Source organism: Microtus oregoni, unplaced genomic scaffold (assembly GCF_018167655.1).
Source record: "Microtus oregoni isolate MIOR12 unplaced genomic scaffold, Mior012 000004F_ref0000308, whole genome shotgun sequence".
In the NCBI taxonomy this organism is placed as follows: Eukaryota; Metazoa; Chordata; class Mammalia; order Rodentia; family Cricetidae; genus Microtus; species Microtus oregoni.
This window is the reverse complement of record NW_024543063.1, coordinates 57,399,519-57,414,371: the sequence shown is the minus strand read 5'-3', so window position 1 is coordinate 57,414,371 and position 14,853 is coordinate 57,399,519. Positions and strand designations below refer to the sequence as shown.

General features: G+C 49.0%; 1 protein-coding gene, 1 long non-coding RNA gene and 1 pseudogene across 3 annotated transcripts; 2 read left to right on the top strand and 1 right to left on the bottom strand.

Moving 5' to 3' along the window:
* Positions 1-260: 260 nt before the first annotated feature.
* On the top strand, positions 261-1,396 carry LOC121447162 (metallothionein-1-like). Its single transcript, XM_041650260.1, has 3 exons — positions 261-341; positions 836-901; positions 1,180-1,396. The coding sequence occupies exons 1-3, from the start codon at positions 314-316 to the stop codon at positions 1,269-1,271; spliced, it is 186 nt and encodes a 61-aa protein (XP_041506194.1). The 5' UTR covers positions 261-313; the 3' UTR covers positions 1,272-1,396.
* A 5,243-nt stretch (positions 1,397-6,639) lies between these two features.
* On the top strand, positions 6,640-7,989 carry LOC121447351 (annotated as a pseudogene).
* Positions 7,990-8,426: 437 nt separating this feature from the next.
* On the bottom strand, positions 8,427-14,646 carry LOC121447449. Of its 2 annotated transcripts, none has more exons than XR_005974180.1 (3): positions 14,620-14,646; positions 9,974-10,064; positions 8,427-8,786 (listed from the first exon to the last, which is right to left on the bottom strand). It is a non-coding gene; the product is annotated as an uncharacterized LOC121447449 (long non-coding RNA). The 2 variants fall into 2 exon arrangements; XR_005974181.1 differs by lacking the exon at positions 14,620-14,646 and adding an exon at positions 13,087-13,246.
* Between the last annotated feature and the right edge of the window lie 207 nt (positions 14,647-14,853).

The window sequence follows — 14,853 nt, the reverse complement described above, 5'->3', positions numbered from 1 at the left end:
AGGTGGTACAAAAGAGAAACATGGCCAAATGTGCTGTATGGCTGGTGTGGGAGAGACAGACAATGCAGGAGGACTCCATGCAGGTGACAGCAGGGACCATGCTCCACAGCTCATCAGAGCTCAGCAGTTAGGGTGCATGACTTCGTGTGACTCAGCAGAGACAAGTGCAACTGATGGCTGGGTGCAAACTCTGCACCCGGACCGGTCCCAGGACTATAAGAAAGCAGCTGCCTGCTAGGGAGCACCATGACTCCAGCAGCCCGACTGCCTCCTAGTTCCTTGCTCTGTAGCTCCACCTTCACCAGATCTTGGAATGGACCCCAACTGTGCCTGCTCCACTGGTAAGAGACACCCAGTTCTTGCTGTTTAAATTGCCAGTAAGGATCTCAGACAGGATTCCTGTAGTCATGGAGATGTAGTCCAGAGTAGTGGTGGGAATAGCAGCTTTAGTTGTAGATTCAGAGTAGTTCATTTTAGTGTTCCCCTTTGCAAGCTCCTTCTTCTATCCTTGGAGTATGAATATTGTCAGAACGGCTGCTTTGTCAGGGCTGCAGGTGGTATTTAGTCGCACAAATGTCTAGCTCCTGATCACCCAGGTAGTGGGGGGCATCTGGGTGAGCCTCAGGCATTATTAAGCATATTATGAATTGCCTAGACAAGGAGAGAGGTGAGGGATCTTTGAGACTCAGGAATTAAAGTCTCAAGCCCTGCCCTGTGAGAAGTAGGCTTCCTTGAGTCCTAATAGGATTTAGTGAACTGAGCTGGGCACATGGTGTTGGCCCTGCTGGGACACTGCATGACTCTCTATTCTCTGCTGTCTTTTTCTCCTTCACAGGCAGCTCCTGCACCTGCTCTAGCTCCTGTGGCTGCAAAAACTGCAAGTGCACCTCCTGCAAGAAGAGTGAGTGGGGAAGGATAGCTGGGGTGGGGGCTAAGGTTCAGCCGGAACACACACAGAGCTGGCTCTGAGAAATGTCCTTTGCTGCCCAGGGCAGTTCAGCTCTTTCTCCAAGCACTATGCCCTACAGCTCCCAGGACCACTGTAGTAGCTCTAGGCAGAGCTCTTCTAAGACAACCCCTCCCCTATCCTGTTGGACAAGAAGTAGGTCTTCAGCAGGGCCTGTGTGACAGGAGGGCCTAGGACACCAGCTCTGACCTCTTCCTCTCCTTTGTTTCCAGGCTGCTGCTCCTGCTGCCCTGTGGGCTGCTCCAAGTGTGCCCAGGGCTGTGTCTGCAAAGGGGCTTCTGACAAGTGCACGTGCTGTGCCTGATGGGAGGACAGAGGACAGCGAAGCTCCGAGGTGCAAACAGTGTGGACCAACCCGGAGTTTCTCAGACAGTGCTACACTGATAACTAAACCTCATTTTTCTGTGAAATATGTGAATAAACAGCCAATTTGATTCTTACTCTGATTTTTTTGTGTGTGACTTAGAAATAAGGAACTGGGTGACAGATGAACTTGATAGGACAGGGATCTGGTTCTTGTCCCTTAACCTCTTCAACCCCAGCTCCAAAGGAAGGAGAAGTGTGTTAGGGTAAAGTCAAATTATGTCATGAGCTTCCTCTCAAAGGAAGACAGCAGCTGTGTCTCGGGTTATGTCTATGTATCTGTGTGTATGGTGTGTATGTGTGTAGATACATAGAATCCCACCCTCACGGCACAGAAATGGCTCAATCCTTTATTCACATTTTCTTTCTAATCCAGTTTAAGCTCACACTGTGGGTTACATAGGGATGGAGAGTTCTGAGAGAAACACTGGGTCTTCCCAGTGAACCTTTTTTTCTCTTGGTGAACAGATGTTAGACGGTCTTTGATGTTGGCATTGACAACAGATCTCAACAAGTTTCTTAGGTTCGTCAAGAATTTCCAGCCCAGTCTGGCCTTGAAGTTTTGGTTCCCCTGCCTCAGTTTCCCAAGGACCTTATATTACAAGATTAACTGTGCTCCCAGGCCACTTAAATGTGATGTAGAATCAGGTGTGGCTCAGCCTGTAATCTCAGCATTAAGAAGTAAGAGCAGGATGGTCCGCATTCAAAAGAGGCTGAGCTACATTTGACCCTATCTCAGAATAAAGGTGCTCACAAATTGGGACACCAACCACACAGATATCTCATCCTTAGAGGTTCTTAATAGTTTGTTTTCACTTTAGGTGTGTGTGTGTGTGTGTGTGTGTGTGTGTGTGTGTGTGTGTGTTTATGCACACACATGTGCTGTGTGTGTTTGATTGTAGATGCACATTTGCTGCGTGTGTGCACATACATGTGCTTGGGTATTTGTGTGGATGTACACACACATGGGCTTTTGGTGAATGTGGAGGCCAGAGACCAGAGAGCACTCTACACCACCTTTCTCTCCCTCTCTCTCTCTCTCTCTCTCTCTCTCTCTTTCTTTTTTTCTTTCTTTCTTCCTTCCTTTCTTTCTTTTTTATCGAGACAGGGTTTTTCTGTGTAGCATAGGACCCAGTCTAGAAACTCTGTAGACCAGGTTGGCCTCAATCTCGTAGAGATCCACCAGCTTCTGCTCCCTTAGTGCTGGGATTAAAGGCCTCTGTCACCATCCCCCCAGTGTCCCCCTTACTTTTTGAGATAAGATCTCTGTTGAATTTAGAACTTGTTTTATTTCTGCCAGGCTGGGTGTCCAGCTATTCTGGGTACCCAGCTCACTCCACCCATTCTCAGCTCAACACTGGGGTGACAAACTTGTACCACCACTCCTGGCTTTTCATGTAGGAGCTGGGGATTCAAATCCAGGTCCCCAAGGTTGAGCAGCAAGCACTTTACTCATTGAGCCACATACCTAGCCCCTACAGTTATTATTTTCTATGCACCTCAAGCCTGCTGTTTCTCAAATGCTACTATTGGTAAAAAAAAAAAAAAAAAAAATCTAAGAGTTTGAAAACCAGATATTGAAGATTCCACAGGAAAGCAATAAACATATGAAGACTCAGGGAATCTAATGTAACCAGTCCTCACTGCTGCTCATGGAGTGACTGTGTGCATGTATCTGAAGCTGCACTGCCCAGAGATCAGGAAGGAGCTCAGGGATAGAGTCCAGCAGCACTGGAACACTCCCTGGTAGGCCTCCTCTGCTGGGACTTGTGTGTAAGTTTGTTACAAAGTCAGGATGAATTTTCTCTTTCAAATCCCAGTGGCATGATCAGGGATTGGAGGCAGCTGCCCATGTATATAATCTTCTGGCTCTAAATGAAGTGCTTTGCATAAAAAACTGTCTATGGACCGGGAAGGGCTCATTGCTATAGTTTTAGGCCAAGAAGCTCTGCTTGTCTATCTACTGCATGGACAATGTAGAACAGAGACAAAGAACTGTGTCTTCTCTTTTTGGATACAATATACTGGATACAATAGAAAAGAGACCAAAGACAGAGGCAGGAACAAAGACAGGCAATGTATTAGAAGCCAAGGTGACATCAGCAAACACCCCCACCACCTCCACTATCGAATTTGCTAGAACCACAAAAAGAAGCTGAATGACTGCACACAGATTAGAGCTGAGTTAAAAACCCTGCCTCCTGCCAACTGCCCAGGGGCCAACTCAGAAGGAACATCCTGGCCAGGTGCACTCTGCAAGCAGAGACTGCAGCTGGGGAGAAGCTCACGCTCAGCTCAACTAGTTGTGTGATGAAGGTCTCAGTTCACCTGTGCTGGGAAGAGTGCTGTGGGTTTCAATGGGCCCAGTGCAAATATGGAAGCTTCCAGTCTTATTCTGTCCTAACTCACCGCCTAGTGGGACCTGAGCCTTCTCAAATGGTTACTTAGGACTTCCAGCATGGTGTAAGGCCTTAGGATGCTCAGTTCCCAGCTGCCATGTGACTGAGCCAGAAGAGGTCACATCTTATGTTCTGAACTGAGTGGACTCATTTTGTCCACTGCTTGCTTTCTGGTAAATCTCCTGAAGGCAGGGCCACCTTGCCCATCTAGTCTTGTTAAAATTCAGGAATTGGGGTCCAGAGTTCATATATCCGCTCCCCCCCCCAACACCCCTTCTCCTTTCAAGGACATCGCTGAACTGGCCAGGTGCTGCTGGCTGCACCCAGAGGTAGGTGCAGACCTGGAGTGGATAGAAGGTTGAGGAGGTGCCTTTGGGGGTATGAAGACCTCGGGTCATATCCTAAATCGCTGTCATGCTGGTCTGGCTCTTGCGTGTGTGACTTTTCCTTTGTGGGTTAATACGAGAGTTTGTTTGTCCTTCTGCAATGAGGGAGCAGAAGAGTGGGTCCTCACTGCACCTTCTGCACAGCACAGACAGCTACAGGCCAGCTGAGATGTGGGGGCAACGTCAGGGCAGGACTGTTGCACATCCATGGTGGCCTTAAGTATAAAGTGAGCAGGCAGGTTCCTGGGCTTCCAAGTTCCTCCCAGAATCTTGACTTTGTGCTGGTTCCATTGGATTTCAACTCAGTTTCATTGGAAATGGACCCAGCTGCTCCAGTGCCACTCTGGTAAGTGACTTCAGTGGACACATTTTTATATCTGAATAAAGTGGACTCCTTACTATGTCTTGCTAGCTCTCTCTCTCTCTCTCTCTCTCTCTCTCTCTCTCTCTTTCTCTCTCTCTGTCTTTCTCTCTCTTTTTTTCTCTCATCAGCTTCACCAAACTTTGGAGCTTATCAACTTTCCTGTCCCCTTTCTTCTCTCAAGGCTCTCATTTCTGGGGAGGAAAGAGTGGATTCTCATCTGTCCATCACCACCTGTCTGCACCCACAGTGACTGGAGCATCTTGCTTTCTTTCCCAGCAGGAAAACCGCCTGAGAATGACTGTGCTTCCCAGCAAGCAAGGGGGCAGGGGCCCAGTGGCATGCTTCTGTGTGTTCAGTCTGGAACAGGAAGAGCAAGGCCCAGACAGGCACAGCTGTGAGTGCTGGCCTCAGGGGTTGTTTCCTGGCTCCTGCCTGGGTCTCTATCTCACTGCTTCTTTCTCTACCCCACAGGCAGCCCCTGCAGCTGCTCAGGCACCTGCAGCTTCAAAGACTAAAGGCTACCTCCTGCAGACAGAGGAAGTGAGGCCTGGGTTAGAGATCTGGGGCTAAGGACCAGATTGGCAGGGAATCCACTGCTGTTCTGAGTTGGGACACTGACTGTCCTATAATCCTTGAAGGCCTTTCTGTTCCCACTCTAGATTTCTGCACTGTCTTTAGTCCCAAAACTAAGAAGCCTTTCTCCATTGGGATGCAAACCCTAAAGACCACATCTGGACTCTCAGGGGAGTCAGAGCCCAGGTCTTCATTAAAATGTCTCCTCATTGCAGCATGATGCTACTGCATGTCATTCATATCCCTACCTGGGAGGTCGGGGCAGGAGGATCATGAGTTCTTGTCCGAAATAGGCTATGTCAGACCCTGTTCATAAATTAATAAACAAGGAACAAATACTTTCTAGAGGGGTAAGCATTGCCTCCCTTCTCCCTTGCTCTTCTTTCTCCATGTGGTGCCCAGGGCTGTGTCTGCAGATGGGCATCTGACAGGAGCACCCGCTGTGACTGGTGTTAGGTGTCAAGACAGTAAAGGGAGCAGCATCTACAGAACTGGATTGGTTTTCCCTACCACTCTGCCCTATTGGCTGTCTGTGATCTTTTCTAACAAGTAAGTGAAAGGCAATCAGATTTGATGACTTCATTCTGACCTGGTTGTCTCAGCATGGCTTGGGATAAGGGACTGAGGTGGCCGATTTAACACCAATGCAGAGACATGGGATGTGAACTCAAATGTTAGACTCCCACCATATGTGAACAACACAGGTAAGGCATGTTGACCTTCATCTCTGGCACAAGGAAGGGGAAGCAGCTGTTGGAGGGAGGCAGAGCTCTTTTGTCCATCACGGAGCATGTGCACAGTGCAGACCTTCTCCATCTTCTGCTTTCCTTCTCTGCCTCTCCCACCGGACCTGCTTTGGTTCCTCAGGAGGACTGACTTGGAGGAGACTTTGGGGTGGGGAATCCAACTCTCCGGGATTTTTCCAGTTCTACTTGGGGCTTCTCAGACTCCACATATGAAGGAGACTTTGATCTTAATCCCTTTCAACGCCTAAGCCTTCGTAGCTGAAATGATGCTAATTACAGAGATAATTAAGTCAAGGTGCAAACCCCTGTATTAGGATCAACAGGAAACTTTCCCAACCAATGGACGGGAATAGGGAAAGTCAAGATATTCATACCCTTTCATCTTCCGCTAGAGCCTTGCTCTGCAGCTCAGTCTGGTCTCTACTTCCCTGAAAGAATTTTGGATCAGGCTCACCAAGTTGGAGCTCCAACCGTGTGCACTGTGGTTAGAACAATGCTCCCTGAGGGTGTGAATTTCAGACAGAGGCTGAAGACTTCCCCTTGGGAGAACCACACACTGTGAACAGCGCTAGCGGAGACACCCCACAAGGAGACCTCAGGGTCCTGGAATCCTGAAAGGACACTAGAAAACCAGTGTGGGCTTCCAGGTCACGACTAAGATCCTCATCTGCGGGAGTCATCATCCCTCCTCACCTCCCCCTCCCACGCACACCCACACACATCTCAGCCCCCCCCCACATTACCCCCACCTCCATTAGGGATGAATCTGAGCCTTCAGATTCCAGCCCTTGAGGTCTTGTTGCTCCTTAGCCCTCGATCCACCACTGCTCCGAGGGCCAGCGCCATGCCTGAGACAGTGCGCATTCAGGCAGGCCGGTGCAGCAGCCAGATTGGCCCTAAATTGTGGGAGATGATAAGCGACGAGCGTGGCATCAACCCCATTGGCAGTTACCATGGTGACAGTGACTTGCAGCTGGAGAGAATCAATGTGTACTACAACGAAGCTGCTGGCCACAAATATGTACCTCAGACCATCCTGGTGGACCCGGAGCCGGGCACCATGGACTCAGTGAGGTCAGGACCCTTTGGCCAGATCTTCAGGCCAGACAATTTGGGTTTGGCCAGAGTGGTGCAGGAAATAACTGGGCAAAGGGGCCACTAGTGCTGAGCTGGTGGACTCTGTCCTGGATGTAGTAAGGAAGGAGTCTGTAGCTGTGACTGTCTCCAGGGCTTCCAGCTGACCCACTCACTGGGGGGAGGCACAGGCTCAGGCATGGGGACCCTGTTCATCAGCAAGATCCGAGAGGAGTACCCAGTCCACATAATGAACACCTCCAGTGTCATGCCCTTACCAAGGGGTCTGACACCATGGTGGAGCCCTATAATGTCACCCTTTCCGTGTGTCAGCTGGTGGAGAACAGAGCTGAAACCTATTCCATTGACAACAAGGCCCTGTGTAACATCTGCTTCCGCACCCTCAAGCTGACCACACCCACATATGGTTACCTCAACCACCTGGTGTCAGCCACCATGAGCAGGGGTAACCACCTGCCTGCACTTCCTAGGCCAGCTGAACGCAGATCTGCACAAGCTGGCCCTGAATATGGTGCCCTTCCCATACCTGCATTTCTTCATGCCAGGCTTCGCAGCCCTGACCAGCAGGGGCAGCCAGCAGTACCGAGTCCTGACAGTGCCTGAGCTCACTCAGCAGATGTTCGACTTCAAGAATATGATGGCTGCCTGTGACCTGCCCCATAGTCGCTACCTGACGGTGTCTGCCGTCTTCCGTGGCATGAAGGAGGTAGACAAGCAGGTGTTCAATGTGCAGAACAAGAATAGCAGCTACTTTGTGGAGTGGATCCCCAACAACGTCAAGATGACCGTGTGTGACTTCCCTCCTGGGGGCCTCAAGATGTCTGCCACCTTCATTGGCAACAGCACCGCCATCCAGGAGCTGTTCTAGTGCATCTCGGAGCAGTTCACTGCCACGTTCGGGTGCAAGGCCTTCCTGCACTGGTACACGGGTGAAGGCATGGACGAGATGGAGTTCACGGAGGCAGAGAGCAACATGAATGACCTGGTGTCTGAGTACCAGCAGTACCAGGATACCACCGCTGATGAGCAGGAGTTCGAGGAGGAGGGGGGAGAGGATGAGGCTGAAGAACTTCTCAGATACATTGTACACCCTTAGCTAACTTCCGCTGTCCTCCAGCATGGTCTTTCTGTTTATAATTATGGTGCTCAGTTTGCTTCTGTCAGAAATTCACTTTTCTATAATAGTGTGGACCTCCTTCCAAGATTACAGTTTTGTCTAAGATATCTACACTAATAAAAAGCATGTGCATATATTTTAATTTATTTTCTTCAAAAAAGGGAAAAACAGATTATAGCCTTTGGCCAAAATGTTCTAAAACTTGGAGTCTCTCTCTCTCTCTCTCTCTCTCTCTCTCTCGGATTTTCAAGACAGGGTTTCTCTGTAGTTTTTGGTGCCTGTCCTGGAACTAGCTCTTGTAGACCAGGCTGACCTTGAACTCATGGAGATCTGCCTGCCTCTGCCTCCCGAGGGCTGGGATTAAAGATGTGAGCCACTACTGCCCGGCTTTTTTAAAAAAAAATATTCTCTTTTTATTTATGTTTTTATATACACATGTGTACAGTTGCCCCAGAATTCAGAAGAAGGTTACATTCAGTTATGAGCTGCCAAATGTAGGTGCCAGGGATTGAACTCAGGTCTTCTGCAAGAATAGCAAGTGCTGTTAACTACTGAGCCATCTCTCCAGGCCCAGCAACATTCTCTTGTTGGAGGCTGTGAACGTGGCCCTTGGCTCCAGAGGAGGTACTGCATGTCAAGGTGTCTTGGAATGCGGTGAAGCCTGAAAGCCTGGGGAGCCCCAGGAAAGTTCCATATGAACTGGTACCAACTTTTGTGCCCATAGGTCCCTCCACCGTTGGCTGTCTCCAGACTATGGAACAGATCCTCACACCTGCCTTTTGTTGTTCAAAAGAGAAACAGGGTCAAATGTGAGGTATGGCTGGTGTGGGAGAGAGAGAGACAATGCAGGAGGACCCAAAGGTGACACCGGAGACCAATCCCTCACACTCATCTGAACTCAGCAATTAGGGAGCATGTACTCCTAGTCAGGGTAAGATGACATCCATCATGGTATAATGGCGGGCAGGCTGGCAGGATTAGTTTCATGAAATGCTGGTTAGGGTGAGGCCCGGCAAACTTAAAGGAACCAGAATGGGACTTCCTGGAGGCAAGGAGGCCATGAGGCCAGCAAACAGCTGCAGGTGATAAAGCCTACACAGGGCTGGGGAGGGGGTTGTTACCCGTGTGCGTGTGCACAGGTCCTGAGCTCTGCTCCTGTGTACTCTGCGCTACCCGGGACCAGATGGGGATGACTCAGCTCAGGAGGACACAAGTGCTGGGTGCTCCAGGCTCTCATCTGCCCTCTGTTGGTCACCTGGCCCCCTCTTCCTTGGAATGCCATGTTCACATGGTCTGGATGTAGAGCCCCTGAACCCCTGGGATGTGAACCCTGGAATGGGCCTTAGGATTCCTACTTCCCAGCAGCAGCACTGAATGTGCTTGGGTATGAGGAGGGTCATCCCGGGTTCTGAGCTCAGTGAGCTCTGTCTACTGATTTCTTTCTAGCCCAGTTCCTGAGAGGATGCTCACCTTGAATGTTCCTCCCTGTCACACTTCTGACTTGAGACCCAGGTTATCCTACCCCACATCACTCAGCTGGTTGGGGGCATCTCCCTGGACTCAGGTCTCTGCCCAGATCTGGAGTCTCAGTGTAGGAGGAGGGCAAAAAAAAGCGCCTTTTTGAATTGAGGACCTCAGGTTCTGACCTCAGTTACTGTCAGTATGAGCTAGCTCTCGCATCTGGGACTTTTCCTTTGTATGGTAAACCTGAAGGGCACTTGCCTTTCTCAAATGAGGGGACATAAAAATGGGCCTCTTGCCGGGTGATGGTGGCCCATGCCTTTAATCCCAGAGTCAGGCAGGTCTCTAAGAGTTCTAGACCAGCGTGGTCTACAGAGAGAGAGTTCCAGGACAGCCAGGAATACACAAATAGAAACCCTGTCTAGAACTAGCCCCCCCACACACACACGCACAAAAAAAAAAAGACAGAAAGAAAAGAAAAAAGAATGGGCCCCTTTCTCACCTCCAAATCAGGCAGGAGCTCTCAGGGCTGGTCCTGCTATATGAGGTATTCTGGTATGACCTGGTGTTTCCAGCTCTCGCCTATCTTTTTCCTGCGGTTGTAGAGGGCAAAAACATGGGTGGGACTGGATAAGGTATCACAGTATATACACAGTATATATACAGCCACAGATGACACACTGACTGTGTGCAATGACCACTGATGGTGCACTGACTGTGTACAATGACCACGGATGGTGCACTGACTGTGTACAATGACCACGGATGGTGCACTGACTGTGTGCAATGACCACTGATGGTGCACTGACTGTGTACAATGACCACGGATGGTGCACTGACTGTGTACAATGACCACGGATGGTGCACTGACTGTGTACAATGACCACTGATGGTGCACTGACTGTATACAATGACCACGGATGGTGCACTGACTCTGTACAATGGCCACTGATGGTGCACTGACTGTATACAATGACCACGGATGGTGCACTGACTGTATACAATGACCACGGATGACACACTGACTGTATACAATGACCACTGATGGTGCACTGACTGTGTACAATGACCACGGATGGTGCACTGACTGTGTACAATGGCCACGGATGGTGCACTGACTGTATACAATGACCACTGATGGTGCACTGACTCTGTACAATGACCACGGATGGTGCACTGACTGTATACAACGACCACAGATGGTGCACTGACTGTGTACAATGACCACGGATGGTGCACTGACTGTGTACAATGACCACGGATTGTGCACTGACTGTATACAATGACCACGGATGGTGCACTAACTGTGTACAATGACCACGGATGGTGCACTGACTGTGTACAATGACCACGGATGGTGCACTGACTGTGTACAATGACCACGGATGACACACTGACTGTGTACAATGGCCACTGATGGTGCACTAACTGTGTACAATGACCACGGATGACACACTGACTGTGTACAATGACCACGGATGGTGCACTGACTGTGTACAATGACCACGGATGGTGCACTGACTGTGTACAATGACCACTGATGGTGCACTGACTGTGTACAATGGCCACTGATGGTGCACTAACTGTGTACATAGTTTTAAGTCTGAGGCTCTTGGTGGTGAGAGGAGCATAGAGCTCACAGAACACTAGAGAGGGATCATTATAGAACAGGAAATCTTGTTTTAAAAAAAGAGGAAGAGAAAGAGGAAAAGGAGGTGAAGGGGGAGAGGAGGAAGAATCAGAAGCAAAAGTGAATGAGGCATGATGACACACACCAGTAATCCTAAATATTCTGGAGGCTCAATCAGGGTGATTATAAATTTAAGGCAGATGTGGGCTGCTGAGCAAGACCATGCCCAAACAAAAACCAAACTCATTCTAGAGAATGGCTTTCACTGAGAATGCAGAGGCTAGCCTGAATGAGAACGCAGAGGCTAGCCTGAATGAGGACGCAGAGGCTAGCCTGAATGAGAACGCAGAGGCTAGCCTGAATGAGGAACTGGCACAGACACCTGAGAGCTACAGTCCTAAGGAGGCACAGCTTGAGCAAAGGGTTGGCAGTGGGGAACAGCTTGTTGTGCTCTAGAAACAGAAGGCCAGGGGCTGGAGAGGTGTCTCACAGTTTAAGAGCACTGGCTGCTCTTCCAGAGGTCCTGAGTTCAATTCCCAGCAACCACATGGCAGCTCACAACCATCCGTAGTGAGATTTGGTGCCATCTTCTGGCCTGCAGGCATACACACAGACAGAACACAATAAATAAATAAATATTAAAAAAGAAAAGAAACAGAAGCCTGCAACTTGGTGTAAGTGGGAGGAGTTTGTGTTCCTCTGAGGGAGGGATGGACAGAGGTCAAATGCCTCACTCAGATGACTCCAGTCTGGCTGCTCCGCTGTAGCACTGCAGAGACTGAGAAAGTCCTCAGCCAGCACCCCACTCCCCACACCTGGCGCTGCTCAGGTTTCTTAGATTAACATAGACCTGGAATCCACCTTCTTGGGACAGCAGGCACTTGCTGGGTTAAGTTAATTAATTATTCACCGCCCTGGGATCTACCCATGGCCTTGCTAGGGAAGTGCTCTACCACTGGGCAGCCACGTTTCTAGCCCAGGAAACTGATTTCAATGGAAGCACCATACCAAAAAATCATTTGGAAAAATAAAAAGGCCTCCATCATTTTCTTCTGGGTCTCAAGCCCAAGCACTATTATTATTATTATTATTATTATTATTACTATTATTATTATTATTATTTTATAGCTGTCGTGGGTAGGTGGTATGTGCATTTGCTCGTGTAGGTGTTTGTATGTTCAGTGTAGGTGTGTGTATGTACGGCATAGGTCCGTGAAGGCCAGAGGTAGACATCAGCCATCTTCCCTGGATCACTCTATACCTGTATTTGTAGACACGGGGTCCCTTTGAGCCTGAAAGTTATTGATTAAGCTCGGCTAGCTGGCCAATGACCAGCATCCACCTGTCCCCCACTCCCAGTCCTGGGGTCACAGGCACTTGCCACTGTGCCCGACTTCTTACATGAGTAGCAGGGATCCAAATTCAGGTCCTCATGCTCTGGAGGCACAGTCATTGCTGACGGAGTCACCTTGCCAGCCTCACTACTATTAATTTTGGGCTACACAGTGTGATGCTTACCTTATGGTATTTTCACATCTATGTCTCATTGTGCTTTGTTCTAGTTCATTCTGTCTCTCTTTTCTCACTCTTCCTCTATCTATGCCCAGCCTCCACTCCTGAGAGTTTTTCTACCCCAACTGGTAACTGGAACTACCCCACAACCATGTGACTGCCTATACTGGTGACAGAAGGAACCTGGTGGTGTTTGGTGGAGGTACCCAAGTCCCTGATATGGAGTGCCATGAAGGTGCACTGTTCTCATGGAAACCAGCTCAGGCAGATCTATACTCCTACTGGTACTGCAACTTGGTGTAAGTGGGAGGAGTTTGTGTCCCTCTGAGACATGTTGTTCCCGCTGTCATTTCCTCCCAAGAGAATCTGGGGTAAGCCTTGTGGGGCATGGCCAAGGCTGTGATGTTTTCAGTCCTGGTCTAGAAGCCATGGTGCCAATGTTTCGTAAGTACCCAGCCACTGCCCTTTTATACCTCTGTTTCTGGAGTCCAGCCACCAAGCTGCTAAGGGAACAGGAACACAGTGTCTTCACTTGGTCTGACAAACAATCCTTTAACTTGCAGCTTTCTGTTTTTCAAGTCATGTGTGAAACGGCATCCTCAGTCACCCCTGCCCTGTTCCTGAGCGTTCTCACCCATGGGGTTGTGCAGAACAGGGGCGATTGTAGACCTCTGTTGGTGAGATGTGATTGTAGCAAATTAAACGTTTTGATGTGGGCATTAATGAGATGGCTTACTTGCTTCCAGAAATGTCAGTGCCAAGTATACCATCATAAAATAGCCTTGTGAAGTTGCTCGGAACACTGGCCATGGAGCCAGAGTGCCCTGCCAGACCCTCTCCTACGCTTAGGATGTCAACTGGCCAATTGTATCTCACGTCTCATCTGTAAAAAAGGAACAGTAACTGTGTCTCTTCCATAGGGCTGCTGTGAGCCTGAATGTGTCTAGGACAGTCCCTGGCACATATCAAGACAGTTTTCCTCTCAGCCACCCATGGATAATCCATAAATGCTCTTTAAGTTAATCCAACAAGGCTTTTTGGACTGTCTCTCATTCAGATACTAGCCAGGTCTAACCCTGCTTAGCTTCCAAGAGGAGAGGAAATATAAACACAACCCAAAGTTCTTATTAGAAATCTCCAAGTCTCTGTTTCCTACAGTAGGTCTCAACCTGTGGGTTGTGACCCATTTTGGGATCCCATGTCAGATATCCTGTGTATCAAATATTTATATTACGATTCATAACAGTAGCAGTGTTACAGTTATGAAGTAGCAATAAAAATAAATAATGTTATGGTTGAGGTCACATGACACGAGGAACTGTATTAAAGGGTCACAGCATTAGGAAGGTTGAGAACCGCCATATTAAAGGGTCACAGCATTAGGAAGGTTGGGAACCGCCATATTAAAGGATGGGGGCTGGAAGGGGAAAACTCACCACCAAAGCCACTGGTGTGCATAGAGGTCAGTGTTTAGGCAGATAGAATGCAGAGCTCTTGTAAAGAAACCTGGTTCTGGAGTCCAAGGTTTCATATTTCCTCAACCGACCCACCTGCAGGCCGGAGGGAACATGGAGAGAGCCTGGCCAAGTCACAGGCACCAAATTTATGGTAAAAATAAAACAGCCATTCCCCGAGTGGCTGCAGTGAGCAGCAGGTCACGAGACCACAGTGGGCCATGAAGGCAGCTGGTCCCAGCCAGGTAGCTGCACAGCAGATTAGAGATAGAGACCTATTAGGCATGCTATGCAGGGAAAGTGAGTATTTATTTAGTGGGTTATGGAGGGGAAAGGAAAAGGGGAGAAGGGGGGAGAGCAGAGAGAGAGGCAGAGAGGGAAAGAGAAAGAGAAACAGAGGCGGGGGAGGAAAAGAAAGGGGAGAAGGGAAAAAAGGGAGAGAGAGAGATGGAAAGGAAGGAACTCAGGTTGGAAACAGAAGGAAGATCTTCTTGCCTCAGGGGACTGGGTAAGGGGAGTAGGGGACTTGTCTCTTAAAGGGACTGGACATACCATTACAATACTGGCCTGGAACTCACAGAGATCCTCCCGACAGGCTCCAAAGCTACAGTGAAACCCTGTCTCAAAAAACAAAACAAGCAAACAAACGAAAAAAGAAGTCTTTTGTCTCCCCCCCTTCTTTGGGTTGGGGTATTTAAAGTTTTTAAGAAACAAATGCAGGTCAAATCACAGTACTTCCTGGATGCCTTCCCAACTCTATCCTGTGTCTCTGTCTTTTCTTTTGTA